Raw genomic sequence first — 22,956 nt, 5'->3', positions numbered from 1 at the left:
GCCTCGCATTGCGGCCAGCTCAGTTTTTAGTGGGGTAGGAGGGGGCGTGGCGGGCCATTCAAGTTAGGACCGCAGGCACAATGTGCCTTGCGATCCTGTGCGGCGGATCGCATTGCGGCCGGAGGGCGTGGCTACGGTGCCATTCACTTGAATGGCCCGCCACGCCCCACTAAAAAGTGAGACGGCCGCAATGCAAGGCAGTGCGTTCCGGCCAAAACGCACTGCATCTAGTGTGACTGAGCCCTTAAGCTGGCCATACATTGGGACGGCTTGGATGGGGTAATAAAAACAAAACAAAAATGACCCCGTCCCGGTTGGTCTATTGTACATCAATAATGGCGGTTGTGCCACTGTCAGAATACCCCAACAGCTGATTGCCTACGCTCACTGCTCGGCCGAGAATTCGGGGACAAAAGCTGACTGAAAAATTGACTCATGCCGGCCGAGGGAGTTCCCCCCCGGGGGCCAAATTTCACAAGGCTGGTTCACAATACAGCCTTGAGCTAAAAAGGTCATGGTACCCATGCATTTAATGTAAGCTATTGCACAATAGGTGTGCTTAACTGCCATTCATTCTGAATTGGACCCAAATGCCCTTTCCGGAATGCATCGTTGTACTGTAACGCACAGTACCGTAATAGCAGGAGAAAAAAATGCACACCCCCTGAGAGGCATGTTGGGGTAACATTCAAAATGAATGGGAAGACAACAGCGCCCCTAGTGTGCATAGCACTAAACAGACGGGTAACTCGCCTTTAGTGCAACTCTACAGTGTGAACTGGCCCTCACCAGGACTCGGCTGACCAGTGTATGGCCAGCTTTAGAGAGGGGCGAGATCTATATATAAGGGGGAAGGGGGAAGAGATGGACGGGTGGAATCTGTAGGCAGGGGAAGGGTGGTGGTGTTCTATACACCCCCCGGAAACACCTTTGATTGGAATGCTCGGTCACCACTCTCTGGTCATGGATGGGATGAACGGACACGTCAGACACCGGGGGCCAAGCTGACTTTGTTTTACAAATGGGCTTTTTAATGCCATCTGTGAGATGGGGGACTGACAAGAAAAAGCAGACCTCCCATTTGACATGGAAGCCCATTACAATGAGGACTCTGCCTCTGAGGTCCCACTTGTACCATATGACAAAGCTGGAATAAGGTATCACTTCTACCATGTAACAAGGTCAATACAATGAGGCCTTGGCCTCCATCCAAGGTTCCACTTCTAGCATCTGATAAGGCTGTTAGAATGAGACCTCACTTCTACCATATGACAAGGCCAATACGATGAGGTCAAGACCTCCGAGGTCCCACTTGTATCATAGAACAAGGCCGGTACAATAAGGTCTCACTTCTACCATGTGACCAGACCGATACAATGAGCCCTTGGCCTCCAAGGTCCCACTTCTGTCATCTGATAAGGCTGTTACAATGAAGTCTTGGCCTCTGAGGTCTCACATCTACTATGTGACTAGGCCGTTACAATGAGGTCTCCACCTCTAAGGTCCTACATCTACTATGTGACATAGACATTAAAATGAGGCCTTGGCCTCCGTGGTACCACTTCTATGTGACAAAGGACATTACAATGAGGTCTCCACCTCTAAGGTCCCACATCTACTACGTGACAAGGCCATTAAAATGATGTCTCCGTATCAATGTGTACAACTAGGTTACTCTGACATTTCGGGGACTGACTCCGGTGTACATGAACCCATAAAGAATTCATATGAAGCATGTTGGGCTGGCACAATCTTTGAGACCTTACTGCTGGCATTCAGAGACACAGTAGGTGGGGCGGGGGGGGTGTCAGTCCCATAACATCAACCACACGTTAAATATCTGTTTTGGGTCCCGCTGGCTACTAAACGCAAACTGTACACAGATGCGATAAAACCAACCCCATTAGTGGACAATAATCCAAACCAAACTGCTAAGCTGAGAGCATTCAGTGTCTAAAACAGGGGGAGGCAAATTCCGGCCCCCCAGCTATGGTGCAAATATAAAATCCATTAGGCATTGAAAGATGGACAGGCCCTGCATGAGTCCAAGAGGCAGATGCATGATGGGATTTGTGGTTGGACCACAGCTGCAGGGCCAAGGTTTGCTTAGCTCTGATCTAAACCAACCATACCTTTCAGCCGATTTAAATTCCGTCACTACGGTTTAGTATCATCGTGTGACCACACTGACCAGAAAAAGCAAAGAGTTGTCTGAGGAGGAGATAAGAAAGAACATTACAGTTCAGTATGGTCAAGGTAACGGCTACAGGACCATCTCCAAGCCACTCTATGATACTGTGACTACAGTTGCAAATATTAAGGTCCATGGAAGGATATCCAACCTACCTGGATAGTGGCCTCAGGAGGACAATCACCTCCAGATTGACAGTTTAAGGACCTGTGTGAATGAGCCTTTAAGATTTAGGACACAATGCTCTACAATGACAAGCTGACTACACGTGGGCCGGCAAACAGGAAATGCCTGGAGGTAGTCTGACAGCATGCCTGGCACCCATCCAAGACATGTCACATACCACAGAGTCACACTTGTATAGATACTTCTATAATCACAGCGGCATACATAGAGGACAGGAGATACCCCAAGATATAATCTCTGTGGGCACCTCTTCTCACAGACATAATCCTGAGTGTAAACGGTCCATGAATTGAGAAGAACCCTTCCCTGAAGACCCAGAAATCCATCTGTCACACAAATGTGTCACCTTCTGGACCTTCAACTGGTGTGGAATGAGCCCACGACATCTGCGCCAGAACCCCCATCTCCATACCAGGGACCCATCTACCCTACAGACAGCGGTGACGCTGGAAGCCCTTCATGAGCCGCTCACCCTTTATCTGTAAAAAAATTACATAATCAAGACAACTGGACTTGTTGTATTTCCTGAAGACGTTTCGCTGGTCATCCGACCAGCATTCTCAATTCAGAATTCATTCAAGCTATTCGGATGACCAGCGAAACGTCTTCAAGAAAAATACAGCAAGTCTTGATTTATTTATTTTTTCACAGACACAAAAGCAAGTGAACTGAATTTTCCAATCCTAACAGACAGAATTGAAAAGGCTTATGTTTAGAGTTTAGAACCTGTCTAGCGGCGAGCGTGAGGTGGGGAGGAGGTGCGGCGTGCAGCGTGTGTGGAGCCGTGAACAGAGCCAACTGATCGGAAGTCGATTAATCGATTATTGAAAAAGTTGACAACTTTTTCAATAATCGATTATAATCGATTATGTCGATTAGTTGTTGCAGCCCTACAGATTTGTATTCCTGTCTGGTGAAACAGTTGTCAAGCAGGACAGGAAGTGAGTGGAATCTCTCTAATGGAGCCACAGATAGAAGTTCAAACCTCCACTATTCAAAACTAGCTGTATTGATATCCATGCTAAGCCGTATTATTATAATACAGGATTTATAGAGCGCCAACAGTTTGCGCAGCGCTGTACAATATAAGGAAGACATTACAATCACAATACAATTCAAGACAAGATGGTAAGGAGGGCCCTGCCCCTGAGGGCTTCTGAACAAAGGCGAGCTGCTCTAAGCACCACTGGCAGTGCTCTAAGGTTTGTCCCAACCACACTGACTGTCCCTGACAACCCTTGCTGGTCAGCTTGGCCTGGCACAGGAAGTGAAAAGATAATGGATCTCCTGGCAGGATGAACATGTGATAAATCTATGCGACAGGGAATGGCTGCTGCTGACAGACTGCATTATATTTCAGGTTTTATTCGGTCTATAATTAAATAGTTTACATTTATATCGCAGACGCCCTGTGTAGGTTCCCCACCCCCTCCTATCTATGAAGTCTGCATACTGATCAGTTATCAGCTGCAGTGTTTACATTTATTCCGCTAGGTCGCTGCGCTGCGCAGGAGTGACTACAAGTGAGATGAGTCAATGGAAGAGTTATCTCGGGTCTCCCATTCATTTCTGTAGCATGTAGGGCTCATTCCCATGGCCGACTTAGGTCAGACGACACCAACAATCAGCACAGGTGTGTGTGAGATCAGCCGTGGCTCCTGTACTTGATGTGTGCAGGCTGCTGGATGTGGCTGCTCACATCTAATGGCACAGCCGCGCAGGAACACCCACTTGGGGACAGACGAGCGACCAGTAACACACACTGTCTGCATCCAGAGCGGCTCATCTCTGTCCCCAGTTGCATGTAATTGCTCAGATGTTCCATTATGTGTGAACACCAATGTGCATCCCCCACCGCCCTCCTTACTGGTCTGCCCCTTGTGATGTGTACTGAAGTTGCCGCAGATGTCGCCGCTTGAATCCAAATAGATTAAATCCATCACCAGCGCACCGGAATGGAAAATTCAAATGGTCTCTATTGACACATCTGCATCATGTCACAAGGACAGCAACATTTCGGGGGCCATTATGGGTCCCTTCATCAAGCTTTTTATGATCCGAATAATGAGCCTGATGAAGGGACCCATAATGGCCCCGAAACGTTACTTTCTATGTGACATGATGCGTATGTGTCAATAGAGACGTCATTTGAATATTTCACTCCGGTGCGCTGGTGACGGATTTCTTCTATTTGGATTCATGCGGCGCCATCAGCAGCCACTTCAGCACCCATTCCAAGGGGCAGACCGGTAAGGAGTGCTGTGGGATACACTTGTGTTCACAAATAATGGAACATCTGAGCAATTACATGCAACTGGGGACAGAGATGAGCCGCTCTGGATGCAGACAGCGTGCATCATGGGTCGCTCATCTGTCCCTAATCGCATGTAACTGCGTGGCTGTGCCATTAGATGTGAGCGGGCACGGCTAGCACCCTGCACACATCGAGGACAGGAGCCACGGCTGAGCCTCCCTGCTGATTCTTGGGCCCAAAACAGCCATGTGAATGAGCCCTCAGTGCTATAGAAATGAGAGCCAAGATAACACTTTCATTCATTCCTATAGCACTTGTAGTCACTCGACAGAAGCACTGCGGACTGGCCTGCCCTTCATCTGAGGTCTGTGCGGAGTATATTAGGAGACTGGAGGGGGGCCCCGTACAACAAAAGTATTTCAGTTACCTTTCCCATTCAATCTTCAGCAACAATATTACTTCTACAACTGCCCAAAATCAATCCCCACAGACATGCAATCAATTCAAAAGATACAGTCTAGCCCAAGGGTAGCCAACCTCGGCACTCCAGCTACAAATCTCATCGTGCCTGTGGCTGTCAGAGTCTTGCAATGCCTCATGGGATTCGTAGTACCACAACAGCTGGAGTGCTGAGGTTGCCTCCCCCTCAATTATCATATCCATGAGCCCCCCCATCCCCCCATCCCATATCAAATGAGCATTCTATACCATACCAGACATACACATATACCCGCCAAACATATTAATGAATACCGCCATGTGAAACGTTAACCACCTCTGGACTGGAAACAGCCATAAGATGTCCAAGAATCCAGTCTACATGAAGTGATCCCGATCCATCAGATCCCATTACACATAATAGGGGTGATGATACGGCTCAGCCTGAGCATTGAACTTGTCGGATTTCAATAGTGTATCAGAATAGAAAACCCCCCCGACAGTCCACTCACCGTCCAGAACGCTGAGCCCTTGGCGAAGGCGTTAGCCTCTGCTATTGTCTCTTTTTAAAAATTAAAGTTCTTTAACCACCAGAAGTGTCCAGATTAACCCTTCAATGCCAGTCCGAGATCAGTCCACCACCAAACACGTCTTCAACCCCCCCGGAGCAGACGGTCAAATCGAGTTTCCCGCCGGTGTTTCCGAGTCCTGGCCGTCTCTCGCTATATATACTCGCGTATATACCCCTGTGCAAGTGCGTGCATATGTTATGCAATATATATATATTTGTATTAACATAAAGAAAACACTTTAGGTACTTAGAAAGGTTTCCTGTCTGGAGACTTTTGCTACGAAACGTGCAGATGTACCGCTCTGAGAAAAGCAGGAGCTGGGCGATTCTCTGCCGCCGGTACACGCGAGTGTATCACGACTACTTCTCCTGCGTATAGGCATGCGGTCACACTCCGCTCCTTGTAAACATGGCTGTGGCCTTAGACAGGTATAGAACGGATTCTCCGATCCTGCTGCGGGCTATTGCTGATGTCTCTCCGGCCTGTCGGCGGTCTTCTCCGCTAATTGCTTGTGCATGTGTGTGGCTGTATAACCTCCGCGGGTACGCGTATGCTGAAATGTAGACGAACGGCCTCTCGGGAGCCTGCGCTCTGCTGTGTGCGCGGCTGTACGATATCCGGCAATCAGTTCGGCCTGCACGGGTGAAGAGGGGGACGGTTGCACATAGCAGTCCCACCCACGGGGGTCAGAAACCCGGGAATACAGATGGGCCGCTTAGAAAAAATAGCTACACGGGGTGGCCAATATATGCCAAATATAGTGGGGGGAGGGAAAGGGGGTCGTACAAGTTTTGGTTCCTAATGGGGTGCCTTATAACATGTGGTGCTCAGGCTGTATTAGACTCAACGTTGTTCTCTCTCTCTCTATAGAAGGGTATTTGAGGCACACATCCAACAATAGGGGGCAATTTATTGGATGCCCTAATACCGGTCCCTAAGGGCTGGCAGGTAGGCACCCGACCTGCGTGTGTATGGAGGAACTCCCCACCTGCCCAATTGTATGTAAGGGTGTATGTGAGATCTTTGGGGGGGGGGGGGGGGGGAGTTTTCTGCGCCCATCTTCACTAGGCTGACTGTCTGGAGAGGTCACCAAGGATGGATGAACGTTTCATTGGTGCATTGAGGCCCTTCACATTAAGGGAGACTATTTTGAGGTTGGCTAGGTCACTCATCTTCCCGTTCCGTGTAGGTAGGTTTTTGGGGATGGGGGGCTTAGGGAGGTGTGGGGGTGGTGGCAATTGTCGATAGCTGGGGGGGGGGGGGGGGGGGGGGAAGAGTCTCCTGACCCACCTTCTACTATAAGGACAACGTCCCTGGGCTCTATACTATTGGCTCTTTGTGTGAGGGTCTAAAGTAGGCTTCTGCCTGGGATTTTGGTAAATTGCAGACCTGCCTTATGGTGTCCGAGAGGTCTCTGTGTATATTGGGGTAGTCTTTGTTAGACTTCTTTATAGTGTGGCCCCTCCACTACAATATGGAGAGGTCTCCAGAGGGCCTCAGGCCTCTTTTACAGTGTGACGGCCCCCTATAATAGATGTGTGGGGTTGTGCGGTGGGGCTCTGACCTGCTCTGTAGTGTAATGACCCCTATAATAGAGGTGTGAGGCTCTCTGGTGGCTCTAGAGTGTGCAGCCCCCTACAGTAGATTTGTACGGTGGGCCTGACTTGTAGTACTCCAGTATGATATATGGGGTGGATGGGTTCTGTAGGCCTCTGGCCTGCGTTCTATATGTTAGGGGTGTTCAATAGGCCTCAGTGGTTTGTGTTTGGCCTCCGGCTTGTGTTCTGTGCCTCAGGCCTGCTGTTAGGTATGAATGGCCCTACGTATGATATATGGGGGACCCCTTAGGCCTCAGGCCTGTTATCTGGGGTCTCTTGTAGGCCTCTGCCCTGCTATGTGGTGTGACTGACCCACAGTGTGATATATGGGGGCCCTATAGGCCTCAGGCCTGTCTTCTGGGGCCTCCTGTAAGCGTCAGGCCTGCTTTATATTACACCAGCCCCTCAGTACGATATATGAGGGTCTCTGGTAGGTCACAGGCCCGCTGTCTCTGTGTCTAGGGGGTCTTCAACAGGCCTTCGTGGTGTCCGCTAGGCCTCAGGCCTGCTCCGCGTTTCTAGCGGGTCTCGCTCCTCAGCTGGGCGGAGAGGTGGTCGGGCCCCGGCTCTCCTCCCGGAGGGACCCCCTCCTCCACTCTCTGCGGCGGTAGTCCTGGTAACGTCACGCTGCCCTCCTCCGCCGCCACCTCCGAGTATAATCCGTGTGCGATCTGTGTGTGCGGGGATCCCAATACAAGATGGCGGCCGCGCGGGGTCACGTGACGCGCTCCCCTCTCTCTCTCCGAGACAGCTCGGGGTGGGGCGTCTCGCGAGGACGGCGCTCACATGAGAAGGTCGAGCGTCCAATGGGAGAGCGTCCGAGTGGGCCAACACGAGCACGTGATCAGAATGGAGGCCAATAGCAACCCGCACCCGTTACTTTTTTTTTTTTTTTACTTTAAAACCACCGAGCTTTATTTAGCGCGGTAATAAGCTTCGAAACCACTTTGATTCTGCTTGAAAAGCCCACAAGATGAATAACATCATGCACTGGATAATGCTACATAAAATTACATTTAATATTCTGTTTCGCGGCTGAACGTTGTACACATAAACATCGCGTCACAAAAGCCTACTTCCGGTATGCGCGAAGCTTCAGAGCTAGGTGTAGTGGGCGGAGCCCGTTTTGTTGATTCAAAGGCGGGCGGTCACGCCCACCGTATTTACACTCCGGGCAGATGACATTGCTGCTTGGTGTGAAGGATCACGTGGTCCACCGCAAGTCCCAGCGTGCTTTGCTGCCGGGCTGGTGACGCAACGCAGGGCAGCTGTCATGTTTATGGTTCTGTTTACATGGAGATCTGCATATAACACATTAGCATGATCCTAATTACAATATAAATATATATGAAAGTCATTCCCCTATAAATATCAACTTTAAAAGCCAAAACGCCCCTTCCTATAAAGAATTTGAGGTGGAGCACAAGTCCAAATTGTTTGACATTTTGGATTGCATGGGTATGGATTAGTTTCTCTGGCAGCCTTTCGCTATACCCTTTCACTTCCTTTTTTGGTGGCCACACAGGAAGTGAAGGAGAATCTCTACAACAGAGACACGGCCATAAAAACTTGACAGAGGTTCTAACTTTAAATCACGCTATCCAAAACGAAAACCATTCTCGCCATTCCACTTTAAATATTGTGAAGACCGAAATGTCGGTTTTTAGCTGTGGATTAGGTGGGGAAGGTGGAGAACTTGTCAGTAGGGATCACGTTTACCACTACTGTGGGTTCAAAGTGAATCCTGCGGGTTCAAGATTCACCATTCCGGTGAATGTATGTGCGCCACCCCCCATGCCTTTTTTTTTTTTAAATGGCAAGAATTAAACAAGATTCAACGTTTAGTGAAGTTGTGCTTCAAGTAAACCCCACCCCCTGGACTGGTAAAATACTCACCTTCCTTCCCACTCCCATGATCCTCTCTGTGTGGTCCTGCATGGTGCTGCGCAACCTTTGCAACTAATACGTCCTGCACGCGCACCACGACAACCCCCGTTCCTACTTATGGGTACTGCTCTGGATGGCTGAAGGCCATGAATAGGGCACATTCCCCCAACACCTCAGTGTTTTAGTTTTGTGCGCATGCACGGGAATTGCGTCATCCCAGCCTCACCAACCAAGATGGCCGAAGATGCCGGCGCCTTGATGTAGTAGTGTGGCTTTACATGTATTTGCACCATTAGTGTGACCTCCCCCCTCACTTCCTGTCCCACAAACACAACAGGAAGTGAGAGGTAAGCTCCCCAGACAGCTTCACCAGAACAAGTTTCCGCTATTGGAAGATTTCCCTTGCCAGTGACAACTGTATAGATATAGGACATTTGTACTCACTGTACTTTTTCTTGGAGTCCACTGAGGGACACAGGAAGTCTTTCATCTTTGAGGTATACTGCTGTCTACAGGACAATTGGACATTGGCAACCCCCCCCCCCCACCACCAAACTCTAGGCCATCCCAGGATACCCACTCCTACTATCAGCATGCCTCAGTTTTCTAGCACAGCAGAACGGAGGGGGTAGGACCTGTGTCCCTCAATGGACCCCAAGAAAGATTTAGCATTTGGCATTACAAGAAGGGAATAAGTCTTCCTGAAAGAAGTGGCTGAGAGATAGACTCTCATAGTCCGAGCCACATCCAGACAGTAGAGGTCAATTTCCTTTTCGTGAACTGGAGCCAGTCAGAGGGACCAAAGAATCATGTCCTGCTTGAGGTCAAAGGCAATAACTACCCTGGGCAAGAAGGAAATCCCGGACCTCAATACTATCTTGTCCTTATGCAAAACGGAAAGGTTTCCTTCCAGGATAAGACCACCAGTTCAGACACTCGCCTCAGAGAGGTGATTGATACAAGAATAACACTTTGTTGGAAAGATCAGGGAGTGAAACATATTTAATGTGTTTTCCCTGCAACATTCTGAAGTGAAGAGACAACCAAATTCAGATCACACGGAGTCACAGGAGAATGAACAGAAAGAGCTACGAGGGAGACTCCCTGTACATAGAATAAAGGGTCTCACAAACAGAATATAAAAGGCAGAAACTTGGCCTTCAATAGTGCTGAGAGCCAAACGCTGGCCCAGGCCCAACTCTAGGAAGGAGACAATGCGTCCAATGGAGAAATTCATAGGTCAACAGCCGCGACACTCAGTATGCCCTCCACATCTGCAGATAGACCTTATAGGAAGTAACCATCCTAGCATTTAGCATCACATTTAGAGATGCCCCTATCTCTCAAAACCAGGGCTTCAACAAAATATCATGACAGTTTGGATGAGCCCACAGAGTATCCACCAGGAGCGTCACCAGGTCCGTCTCCCACCTCCAGCAACGAGGAATACTGGAATGACCTCAATTTCGATCCTGCAAAGTAGACGTGGAAAAAGGCCTAGAACAGTGTGCACTGATCCCATGAAACCACCACGGCATCTACTGCTTCTGTTAGAGGATCCCTGTACCTGGAAGCAAACCAACTAGTTTGTTGATGAAGCTGGAGGTCTACATCTAACCTCCCCCACCTGCGACACAGGTCCTGGAACACCCCCGGGTGTAGAGTCCAGGTGCTATAGGTTGAAAAAGTCTGTCTAGTCCAGGACTAGGACCAGATATTTCAAATGATAGTCGGCTCCAGTGAGAATTTCTGAAGATTTGGGATCCATCCGAACTACTGTAATGTCTGGACAGTCAAAATCACGTTGTCTGATAGAGCCCACGCCAACTGTTCCCAGGAGGTTGTCCAAGTATCCCACAATGGGGGTGACATTGTGGGATACCTCCCCAATGAAGGTGCCATTGTGGGATACCTCCTCAATATAGGGAGGGGATGATGGACCATATGGATTCCATGCAGAATTTCTGAGCTTAAATGAAGACAAGATGGAGCGGATTTCCTTTTTTGGGGGTTTAGGAACAGCTAACAGGTTGGAGAAAAAGCTTTGAAATTGTTCTTCCGCGGGAACTGGGGCAATACCACTTCAGCCTAGGAGACTCGAGAAGGCTCAGTATAGTTCTGTTAATCAGTGCGTTGAATCAGGTGGGGTTGAAGGTGAGAAACCCATCCAAGCCTCTGAGATGCAAGCTGTCCAAATGTACCCAAAGGTTAACAAACGTTGTCAGGGGTCTTCGACAAGGAGGGCATGGGAGTAGGAAAATGAAAGGGAAGTTTCTTAAAAGATAAAGACTCCTTGGACCCATGGCACTCCATCTGCTCTACTCCAGGGGTGCCTGTACCAGAGATGTAAGAGTGGCCCTCTTGTCATCTTGGCGGCCAATCAGGTAAGTGATAACATGCATAGAATACTCGACAGTCCACCCAGCATATTACATACGTGCCCAGTGCCACAGCGTCAACCCTTTCCACATTAGAAACCTGCAGGCAACAGAGAGTTTTAAAGGCTCTGAGTGACCTAAGTAGAGGAGGTATCTTCTAGTGCTCAGCCCAACCGGCCTTAAGAGACAGGGCAAGCACTGAGGCAATACCAACAGCTGTGGACCTGGAAGGTGCTTCACGGCCAACTTTTACCAGAACGGAGAGTGCTAAATACGGAACACAGTGCCCCAAGGTCACTCCCAGGTTATCCCTGCAATGTCCAGTCCTGTGGGGTCCGGATGTGGCACTCCAAAAGCCAAGTATGAGGATGGCCAAGCCAGATAGTTGCAATACAAGAGACAAACACTCCAGCAGCGATGTAAGGAAGAGTAAAATGTTGAAGAAAATAAAAGGTGCAATGGCAAAAAATAGGCAGAGCTGAAAAGGACATCCACCCCTTAGGCACCAGCAAAAAAAAAAAAAACAAGACTGAGGTATGCTGGGTATACAAGGAGGTATCCTGGGCTGGCCTACAGTTTGTTTGCCCGTGTCCAGTCCTCCGGTAGGTGGCAGCATAACCCAATGGCCAGAGATTTCCTGTGTCCCTCATTGGATGAGAAAGAAATCTTTTTTTTTTTTTTTATATCAAAAGGCAACTCAATGGAGTTCAACTTTCAAGTATTTCTAAACCTGTGAACAAAAATGTATTGTAGCCTACCAGTCTGTAATACTAGGTCTAATAATTACCTTTTGCATTATGTCAGGTATATCAATTGTACTTTATATCTTTCTATAAAGTATACGCAGAACCTTCAGACTCCGGTGTTTGGTGTGTCGCCTCATACTTTGCTATGTAGGTCTTTTTTTTTGGGGGGGGGGCAGGGGTAATTCTCATAGTGAGTTTAATATGCAGTAAAAGTGTATCTATACATCATTATCACATCCTTTATTTTAGTACAATTACTATAACGATAATTAGATGCAAGAAACAGAAAACGAAGCGACATCAAGCTGCTTATGGTGTAGTTGAGACTGCAATGGTGAGGCAGGCCAGGTGAGTGAAGGCCAGGTGGATGGATGAGAAGATGTGCTGGTGTGATATTAAATAGACAGGTGCGATTCGTTCCGAATCGAAATTCGGACGAATTTTCGGACATTCGGATTTATACGAATTCCAGGTATAACTAATGCAAACTAATCCGAATTTCTGTTTCCAAAATCCGGTAGCGGTAGTTTGTTGGAACGTTCCTTTTGTTTCTTATTCGTTCGTTGGAGCAAAGTGACATTAGAGGAGAACATTTTTTTTCCCCCTCAAATGTCACTTTGCTGCAAACGAACGAATGAACGAAACGAATAAGAAACAAACGTTCGAACGAACTACCGCTACCGAATTTCGTCCGAATCCGAATTGACTTTCACACCCGAATCCCGAAAAACGAAATAACACAAATACGAATTTAAAAGGAAACACATTTTTTGGCAGTGCACATGTCTAATATTTAATACACGGGCAGTAAGAAGGGAAGTATGAGGTGTTTTGGAGAAGAATCACATTTGGTGTAACTGAGGTTTGTGTACAATTGTGGCCCAAAAAGATTTCGGTGGAAGGTGGTGGATGGTCTGATGGCCTTTTGCTTTTCTTGCTCTTTGAGGAAATTCTCATATGGGGTATGTGGATATTATGCTAGGAGGGCGGGAGGTGCAGGAGAACGGTGTATGAAGAGAGGAGGGAGAGAGAAAAGAGGGGAGGAGAGGTCCCTCTGTCAGCCTTTTATTGTTGTCAGTTTCCCTAATGCAGATTTCCCCCTCACTTCCTGTCTGATAAAGGTTGTCCCCAGAACAGGAAGTGAGGGGAAACCTCTCCAATGGATAGCGGTAAAATCCGGCAGGGGTTCCAACTTTCCTCCATTCTAGGCAAAGCAAACAAAATGCTAACGGTATAGATGGATCTTAACTACATCGGAGGACAAGCAAATCAGCAGCATAATTAGTTGCCAATCAGGCGCGCTCCTTCAGCAGCCTCTTTTCTCAAGATCAGAGCACTTCCTGCGTTTAGGCACTCCCGATATCAGAGCACTTGCTGCCTCTAGGCACTCCCGATATCAGAGCACTTGCTGCCTCTAGGCACTCCCGATATCAGAGCACTTGCTGCCTCTAGGCACTCCCGATATCAGAGCACTTGCTGCCTCTAGGCACTCCCGATATCAGAGCACTTGCTGCCTCTAGGCACTCCTGATAGAGCACTTCCTGCGTCTAGACATTGATATCAGAGCACTTCCTGCATCTAGGCACTCCCGATATCAGAGCACTTCCTGCCTCTAGGCACTCCCGATATCAGAGCACTTCCTGCCTCTAGGCACTCCCGATATCAGCACACTTCCTGCGTCTAGGCACTCCCAATATCAGAGCACTTCCCGTGTCTACACGCTCCTGATATCAGTGCACTTCACATAGGAAACAATAGAGTTTAGCATATAGCAGCAATCAATCACACAATGAGTCAATCCCTTTCATATATTTTCATATTGAGGTGTTTGTTGGGCCTGCTGAGGTTTCATAATAGGCACATAAATCACTCAGTTTACGGGTCTTTTGTTGTTCAAATATGTAATTTATTAATAAATAATGACAAATCTGAACTGGATCCACGGTCACTGCCGCAGCAAACTTCGTGCAAATGTCCTTGCCATCACCTGGAAGGAGCTCCATCTAGTGATGGGTCACAGCACTGCACCCCACCCATCTTTAATATCCTCTCTTCTGTACACAGTACATGACAGGCCTGAGCCAAGTTCAACCACAATGAAATGTCCGGCCGCCATCCACCTGGCCAGCACAGCACACGCCATCAGCGCCAGATGGAAAATCCCAAACCCTGGAGCTTCTTTCACTCTTCCTGCGCTCGGTACACGCGGATGTGAATGGCCGAGTTGTTCCTGCTCCGGGTGCCTGGCTCTGCGTCCTCTCCACCCTCAGGCTCCAAATCGTCAGTCAGCTCCACTGTGGATGTACTGGCGGAGATCAGAAGGGCCTTGGGTGCCGACAGCTGAAGTTGCAGCGCTAGGTTGATAGCCCGGCCGATGGCGAGGCCCAATCCGTGAACCCTCAGTTCCTTCTGTCCCCCAGTGCCCAGGAGACGGCGGCATCGGGCCAGCTGGGCGCGGAAGTCGGTCTTTGTGTTGACGTAAATGTCATTGGCACCACGAGGGGGCCGGGGGGCTGGCCGGCGACGGTGAGGAACGCGCTCAGAATGGGATGTCTGCTCCGCCATTTCCTGGGAAGGGAAAGAATGGTTTTAACGGAAACAAATAATCAATACATACAATATATATAGATCACCAGAATGCTGCGAGGTTCCATTCACACCGTGCAACACAACACTTGGCGTTCAAGTGAAACTGACTATCTGATATCTTAAAGAGAACATCTCGAAATGCCTTGTTAGGGGTAGGGTTGGAAGAGTGGCCAACAGCTTCCAGGACTGTTGTGTCTCATGTCCTCATAGCGGCCCGTCTCGCATTAGCGAGAGCGTGGAAACAATCAGAACCCCCCTCCTTAAACACGGTCATACAGATTCTAAACACTCATTCACACATTTTGAATTTCCGTTCGCCAAGGCTAACTGTAGACGCCATACTTTCACCTCGTGTTGGGCCTGCAGGTTGACAGACACCAGATGCTTGACACATATCATATGATGATTACCAGACCCGCATTCCCTCATTGGTAGAGACGCTCTCCAACAAAGCTCTAATTTTTACTTATTAAATAAAAAACACAAAAAACATTGTTCATCCTCTCTGTATCACTGAGACTTTGACATCTCTCCCTGTGTAAGACTTTTTGTTTTTCTTTTTAGTTTCTGGGCATTCCAACCGATCGGTGTTGTAATATTTCCATGCACTGCTCATACCACCTCTGTACTTCATCTGCTGTACATGATACCTGTTGCATTGTTGTCCGATTTGTGCCCTGCCTTACGCATCTTGATTGTATACACCTATGAATTTAGGCATTGCCCTTCCTGTACTGTTGTATTGTTTTTGTCTTCGTTGCTATGATAAAAACTCAATAAATTCTTTGTTAAAAAAAAAGAACATCTAGAAATGTTCATCGTGTCCAAGCCGTACCCTGAAAGATATATCCTTTGTCTAGAATTCCTCCTGAACACTACTCTAGGCACTCCTGATATCAGTGCACGTCCTGGGCCTAGGTACTCCTGCTATCAGTGCACGTCCTGGGCCTAGGTACTCCTGCTATCAGTGCACGTCCTGGGCCTAGGTACTCCTGCTATCAGTGCACGTCCTGTGCATAGACACTCCTGCTCTGTAGCTTCATAACTGTGTATCTGCAGTGTGAGATCATCTAAGGCTCTGCTGCCTCTCACTGCCAGTCAGATTTGGTGATGTCACTGCTGTGCTGCTCGCTGTTCTCCTTGCTGGAGGGGAAGCTGCACCCGAGGACCTGCAATGCAAGCATCTCACTGCTTCGGCTTCACCCATTCTGTGGATCTGTGCTTCCCCCACCAGTCATCAGATTATCAGTGGGGTAGCGTCAACACTAATGGCCACCTGCACCCAGAGACACAGAGGCAGAACAAGGCAAGTCAGTAATAAGGAAGAGATCAGCTACAGGGAGCCTACAGGCACAAATGGCAACTAGTAGTTTGTCATCAGCTTGCCTTCTATGGGCACTGCTCCAGCAGTCCTGGTCCTCTTTAGTCTGCCCGTCAGGGCACGAGGGAGCTGGGCCAGTCAGGGCACTGATCATAGCAATGTAGGCCAGTTGCTCTATCTGCCCCGGATGTGGCACTTGGGCATATAGGGTGGCACTTGGGCATATATTTATCCCCCGGTGTTCTGTTCATTGTGCCCCAAAACCCTTCCTGCACAGCAGATTCTACTCTGCCACCAGCACTTTAGTATCAGAGTCTTAGGGATCCCATCACTGCTCATCCCAGAAACAGGGGTGATAGGACACCCAATGTACAGACAGAGGGGTGCACGGCAGGATATGACACCCAATGTACAGACAGAGGGGTGCACGGCAGGATATGACACCCAATGTACAGACAGAGGGGTGCACGGCAGGATATGACACCCAATGTACAGACAGAGGGGTGCACGGCGGGATATGACACCCAATGTACAGACAGAGGGGTGCACGGCGGGATATGACACCCAATGTACAGACAGAGGGTTATCAGTGCACGTCCTGGGCCTAGGTACTCCTGCTATCAGTGCACGTCCTGGGCCTAGGTACTCCTGCTATCAGTGCACGTCCTGGGCCTAGGTACTCCTGCTATCAGTGCACGTCCTGGGCCTAGGTACTCCTGCTATCAGTGCACGTCCTGGGCCTAGGTACTCCTGCTATCAGTGCACGTCCTGGGCCTAGGTACTCCTGCTATCAGTGCACGTCCTGGGCCTAGGTACTCCTGCTATCAGTGCACGTCCTGGGCCTAGGTACTCCTGCTATCAGTGCACGTCCTGGGCCTAGGTACTCCTGCTATCAGTGCACGTCCTGGGCCTAGGTACTCCTGCTATCAGTGCACGTCCTGGGCCTAGGTACTCCTGCTATCAGTGCACGTCCTGGGCCTAGGTACTCCTGCTATCATTGCACGTCCTGGGCCTAGGTACTCCTGCTATCAGTGCACGTCCTGGGCCTAGGTACTCCTGCTATCAGTGCACGTCCTGGGCCTAGGTACTCCTGCTATCAGTGCACGTCCTGTGCATAGACACTCCTGCTCTGTAGCTTCATAACTGTGTATCTGCAGTGTGAGATCATCTAAGGCTCTGCTGCCTCTCACTGCCAGTCAGATTTGGTGATGTCACTGCTGTGCTGCTCGCTGTTCTCCTTGCTGGAGGGGAAGCTGCACCCGAGGACCTGCAATGCAAGCATCTCACTGCTTCGGCTTCACCCATTCTGTGGATCTGTGCTTCCCCCACCAGTCATCAGATTATCAGTGGGGTAGCGTCAACACTAATGGCCACCTGCACCCAGAGACACAGAGGCAGAACAAGGCAAGTCAGTAATAAGGAAGAGATCAGCTACAGGGAGCCTACAGGCACAAATGGCAACTAGTAGTTTGTCATCAGCTTGCCTTCTATGGGCACTGCTCCAGCAGTCCTGGTCCTCTTTAGTCTGCCCGTCAGGGCACGAGGGAGCTGGGCCAGTCAGGGCACTGATCATAGCAATGTAGGCCAGTTGCTCTATCTGCCCCGGATGTGGCACTTGGGCATATAGGGTGGCACTTGGGCATATATTTATCCCCCGGTGTTCTGTTCATTGTGCCCCAAAACCCTTCCTGCACAGCAGATTCTACTCTGCCACCAGCACTTTAGTATCAGAGTCTTAGGGATCCCATCACTGCTCATCCCAGAAACAGGGGTGATAGGACACCCAATGTACAGACAGAGGGGTGCACGGCAGGATATGACACCCAATGTACAGACAGAGGGGTGCACGGCGGGATAGGAAACCCAACGTACAGACAGAGGGGTGCACGGCGGGATAGGACACCCAACGTACAGACAGAGGGGTGCACGGCGGGACAGGACACCCAACATGGGCTCTGTATGGGCTGAGGAGTTTCCCAATGTGAAGGAAGTGGTCTCACATTGGCCCTGCAGAACATGTGATCGCTACTTGGCTCCCCTCCCCCCATGATAGTGTGCGTTGGCATATGTCAGGTGACAACTGGCAGGATTTCTGGTCACAGAAGGACTACTATCGTCATCGCCCCCCCTTCCCGACTCATGTACCCGTCTCCACACATCTCTACAGACACTAAACGGGCGTTAATATGTTCAGCATGTTATTTAAGGCAGCCGGTCACGTTACCGGAAGTACCATACCACCTTGTTCCGACCTGACGCGTCAGCCGTATATAACGGAACCCCGGTACCAGGTGGTACCCGCGCGCACACACCACTCTGTCTCTCACCTGTTCACGGGCCGCATTCAGCCACAGGCACACACTGCACAGGCGCGTTAGTCTTCGCGCTGACCAATAGGAGCTCGGCTACCGGGACACGCCTCCTCCCTTCCAACCTGCTACGCCCCCCTTCGCTGCTATGGCGATGAAGAAAGAAGGAGGCGGCGCGCGCACCGAGTTGCGTCACGTGACCGTAACTCGGCGGGAAGAAAGAGCAAGAAAGACGCAGTGAGGAGGCCCTGAGGTGATGGTGTAGGAGGGGCCCCTGTGGTGATGGCCGAAGAGGGGCCCCTGTAAAGTATCCTCCTGTGATCAAAGGGCTCTGTGCCAAGGTACAGAAAGAAGAAAAGAGAGATATGTAAGTGAAGTCAGTAAAAAAAATCAGTTTATGAACCTGTACACAGCTGAAGAAGTGTTTATTGACGAGTGTGAGCCGCCATTTCTGTGTTGTCCCGCCTTTTCCTTTGTTAAAAACAGCTTGTCACCTCACAGTACATAGGTGGCGGTCTGCGTTACTATAGCAACCAATGTGTACACCAATACTCGTCTTAGTGGCCGACGGGGCCAATTTTAGCGGAACTCCTGCTAATGTGAAATATAAAGTCCATGCTGGCTGCAATACTCATCTTCAATCATGAGATGTCCGCCGAAGTACTTCTTATTCTGCACAAGCTGTCCTCAGTCATCTGGGTTGGATGACACCCAGAGTCAATCCGTAGGTGCAGGGTGTCGTGGACCCGCCCACGCCTTGTCCTAAGGATGCGGCACCCTGCACTTTCAATGTAATGATGCAGAGAGTGGCGATGGCACGGTCACTGAGGACCATTTGGGAGAGAATCTAAGGAGGACCCTGTGGGTACCATGACTGGTTTGAGCATTCTTTCTTTTACGAAACTATTCAGACTGACCTCTTAGTCTATTCTACACAACATAAAGGATGTAAGGAGGACACACTCAACTGGTTGTGACAGCAGTAAACCATATACAAGGCAGGAACACCTGGACAGAGGGGTGCACAGTGTCATAGGACACCCAATGTACAGACAAAGGGGTGCACAGCGGGATAGAACACCCAATGTACAGACAGAGGGGTGCAGGGTGTGATAAGACACCCAATGTACAGACAGTGGGATAGGACACCCAATGTACAGACGGGTGCACAGCGTGATAGAACACCCAATGTACAGACAGAGGGGTGCATGGTGAGATAGGACACCCAATGTACAGACAGTGGGATAGGACACCCAATGTACAGACAGAGGGGTGCACAGCGTGATTGAACACCCAATGTACAGACAGAGGGGTGCACGGCAGGATAGGTCACCTAACGTACAGACAGAGGGATAGGACACCCAGTGTACAGACAGAGGGGTGCATGGCGGGATAGGTCACCCAATCTACAGACAGGGATGCACGGTGTGGTAGGACACCCAATGTACAGACAGAGGGGTGCACGGTGGGATAGGATACCCAATGTACAGACAGAGGGGTGCATACAGACAGAGGGGTGCACGGTGGGATAGGATACCCAATGTACAGACAGAGGGGTGCATACAGACAGAGGGGTGCACGGTGGGATAGGATACCCAATGTACAGACAGAGGGGTGCATACAGACAGAGGGGTGCACGGTGGGATAGGATACCCAATGTACAGACAGAGGGGTGCATACAGACAGAGGGGTGCACGGTGGGATAGGATACCCAATGTACAGACAGAGGGGTGCATACAGACAGAGGGGTGCACGGTGGGATAGGATACCCAATGTACAGACAGAGGGGTGCATACAGACAGAGGGGTGCACGGTGGGATAGGACACCCAATGTACAGACAGAGGGTTTCACGGCGGGATAGAACACTCAATGTACCGACAGAGGGGTGCACAGCGGGATAGGACACCCAATGTACAGACAGAGGGGTGCATGGCGGGATAGAACACCCAACGTACAGACAGAGGGGTGCACGGCGGGATAGGTCACCCAATGTACAGACAGTGGGGTGCATGGAGGGATAGGACACCCAATGTACAGACAGAGGGGTGCATGGCAGGATAGGACACCCAAGGTACAGACAGAGGGGTGCACGGCGGGATAGGACACCCAATGTACAGACAGAGGGGTGCATGGCGGGATAGGTCACCCAATGTACAGACGGGTGCGTGGCGGGATAGGTCACCCAATCTACAGACAGGGATGCACGGTGGGATAGGACACCCAATGTACAGACAGAGGGGTGCACGGTGGGATAGGACACCCAATGTACAGACAGGGGTGCATGGCGGGATAGGTCACCCAATGTACAGACAGAGTGCATGGTGGGATAGGACACCCAATATACAGACAGAGGGGTGCACGGCGGGATAGGTCACCCAACCTACAGACAGAGTGGTGCACGGCGGGATAGGACACTCAATGTACAGACAGGGATGCACGGTGGGATAGGACACCCAATGTACCGACAGAGGGGTGCACGGCGGGATAGGACACCCAATGTACCGACAGAGGGGTGCACGGCGGGATAGGACACCCAATGTACCGACAGAGGGGTGCACGGCGGGATAGGACACCCAATGTACCGACAGAGGGGTGCACGGCGGGATAGGACACCCAATGTACCGACAGAGGGGTGCACGGCGGGATAGGACACCCAATGTACCGACAGAGGGGTGCACGGCGGGATAGGACACCCAATGTACCGACAGAGGGGTGCACGGCGGGATAGGACACCCAATGTACCGACAGAGGGGTGCACGGCGGGATAGGACACCCAATGTACCGACAGAGGGGTGCACGGCGGGATAGGACACCCAATGTACCGACAGAGGGGTGCACGGCGGGATAGGACACCCAATGTACCGACAGAGGGGTGCACGGCGGGATAGGACACCCAATGTACCGACAGAGGGGTGCACGGCGGGATAGGACACCCAATGTACCGACAGAGGGGTGCACGGCGGGATAGGACACCCAATGTACCGACAGAGGGGTGCACGGCGGGATAGGACACCCAATGTACCGACAGAGGGGTGCACGGCGGGATAGGACACCCAATGTACCGACAGAGGGGTGCACGGCGGGATAGGACACCCAATGTACCGACAGAGGGGTGCACGGCGGGATAGGACACCCAATGTACCGACAGAGGGGTGCACGGCGGGATAGGACACCCAATGTACCGACAGAGGGGTGCACGGCGGGATAGGACACCCAATGTACCGACAGAGGGGTGCACGGCGGGATAGGACACCCAATGTACCGACAGAGGGGTGCACGGCGGGATAGGACACCCAATGTACCGACAGAGGGGTGCACGGCGGGATAGGACACCCAATGTACCGACAGAGGGGTGCACGGCGGGATAGGACACCCAATGTACCGACAGAGGGGTGCACGGCGGGATAGGACACCCAATGTACCGACAGAGGGGTGCACGGCGGGATAGGACACCCAATGTACCGACAGAGGGGTGCACGGCGGGATAGGACACCCAATGTACCGACAGAGGGGTGCACGGCGGGATAGGACACCCAATGTACCGACAGAGGGGTGCACGGCGGGATAGGACACCCAATGTACCGACAGAGGGGTGCACGGCGGGATAGGACACCCAATGTACCGACAGAGGGGTGCACGGCGGGATAGGACACCCAATGTACCGACAGAGGGGTGCACGGCGGGATAGGACACCCAATGTACCGACAGAGGGGTGCACGGCGGGATAGGACACCCAATGTACCGACAGAGGGGTGCACGGCGGGATAGGACACCCAATGTACCGACAGAGGGGTGCACGGCGGGATAGGACACCCAATGTACCGACAGAGGGGTGCACGGCGGGATAGGACACCCAATGTACCGACAGAGGGGTGCACGGCGGGATAGGACACCCAATGTACCGACAGAGGGGTGCACGGCGGGATAGGACACCCAATGTACCGACAGAGGGGTGCACGGCGGGATAGGACACCCAATGTACCGACAGAGGGGTGCACGGCGGGATAGGACACCCAATGTACCGACAGAGGGGTGCACGGCGGGATAGGACACCCAATGTACCGACAGAGGGGTGCACGGCGGGATAGGACACCCAATGTACCGACAGAGGGGTGCACGGCGGGATAGGACACCCAATGTACCGACAGAGGGGTGCACGGCGGGATAGGACACCCAATGTACCGACAGAGGGGTGCACGGCGGGATAGGACACCCAATGTACCGACAGAGGGGTGCACGGCGGGATAGGACACCCAATGTACCGACAGAGGGGTGCACGGCGGGATAGGACACCCAATGTACCGACAGAGGGGTGCACGGCGGGATAGGACACCCAATGTACCGACAGAGGGGTGCACGGCGGGATAGGACACCCAATGTACCGACAGAGGGGTGCACGGCGGGATAGGACACCCAATGTACCGACAGAGGGGTGCACGGCGGGATAGGACACCCAATGTACCGACAGAGGGGTGCACGGCGGGAT

The 22,956-nt window shown here is 50.9% G+C and overlaps 1 protein-coding gene across 1 annotated transcript; it reads right to left on the bottom strand.

The window, feature by feature from the left end:
* Positions 1-14,406: 14,406 nt before the first annotated feature.
* Positions 14,407-18,529, bottom strand: POP7 (POP7 homolog, ribonuclease P/MRP subunit). Its single transcript, XM_018571377.1, has 2 exons — positions 18,488-18,529; positions 14,407-14,818 (listed from the first exon to the last, which is right to left on the bottom strand). Exon 2 carries the CDS (start codon positions 14,813-14,815, stop codon positions 14,432-14,434), a length of 384 nt encoding a protein of 127 aa, XP_018426879.1. The 5' UTR covers positions 14,816-14,818; positions 18,488-18,529; the 3' UTR covers positions 14,407-14,431.
* Between the last annotated feature and the right edge of the window lie 4,427 nt (positions 18,530-22,956).

This window comes from Nanorana parkeri, unplaced genomic scaffold, assembly GCF_000935625.1.
Source record: "Nanorana parkeri isolate BGI_ZX_2015 unplaced genomic scaffold, ASM93562v1 scaffold1746, whole genome shotgun sequence".
NCBI lineage: Eukaryota > Metazoa > Chordata > Amphibia > Anura > Dicroglossidae > Nanorana > Nanorana parkeri.
The sequence above is the reverse complement of the archived record's forward strand: the minus strand, read 5'-3'. Positions and strand labels throughout refer to the sequence as shown.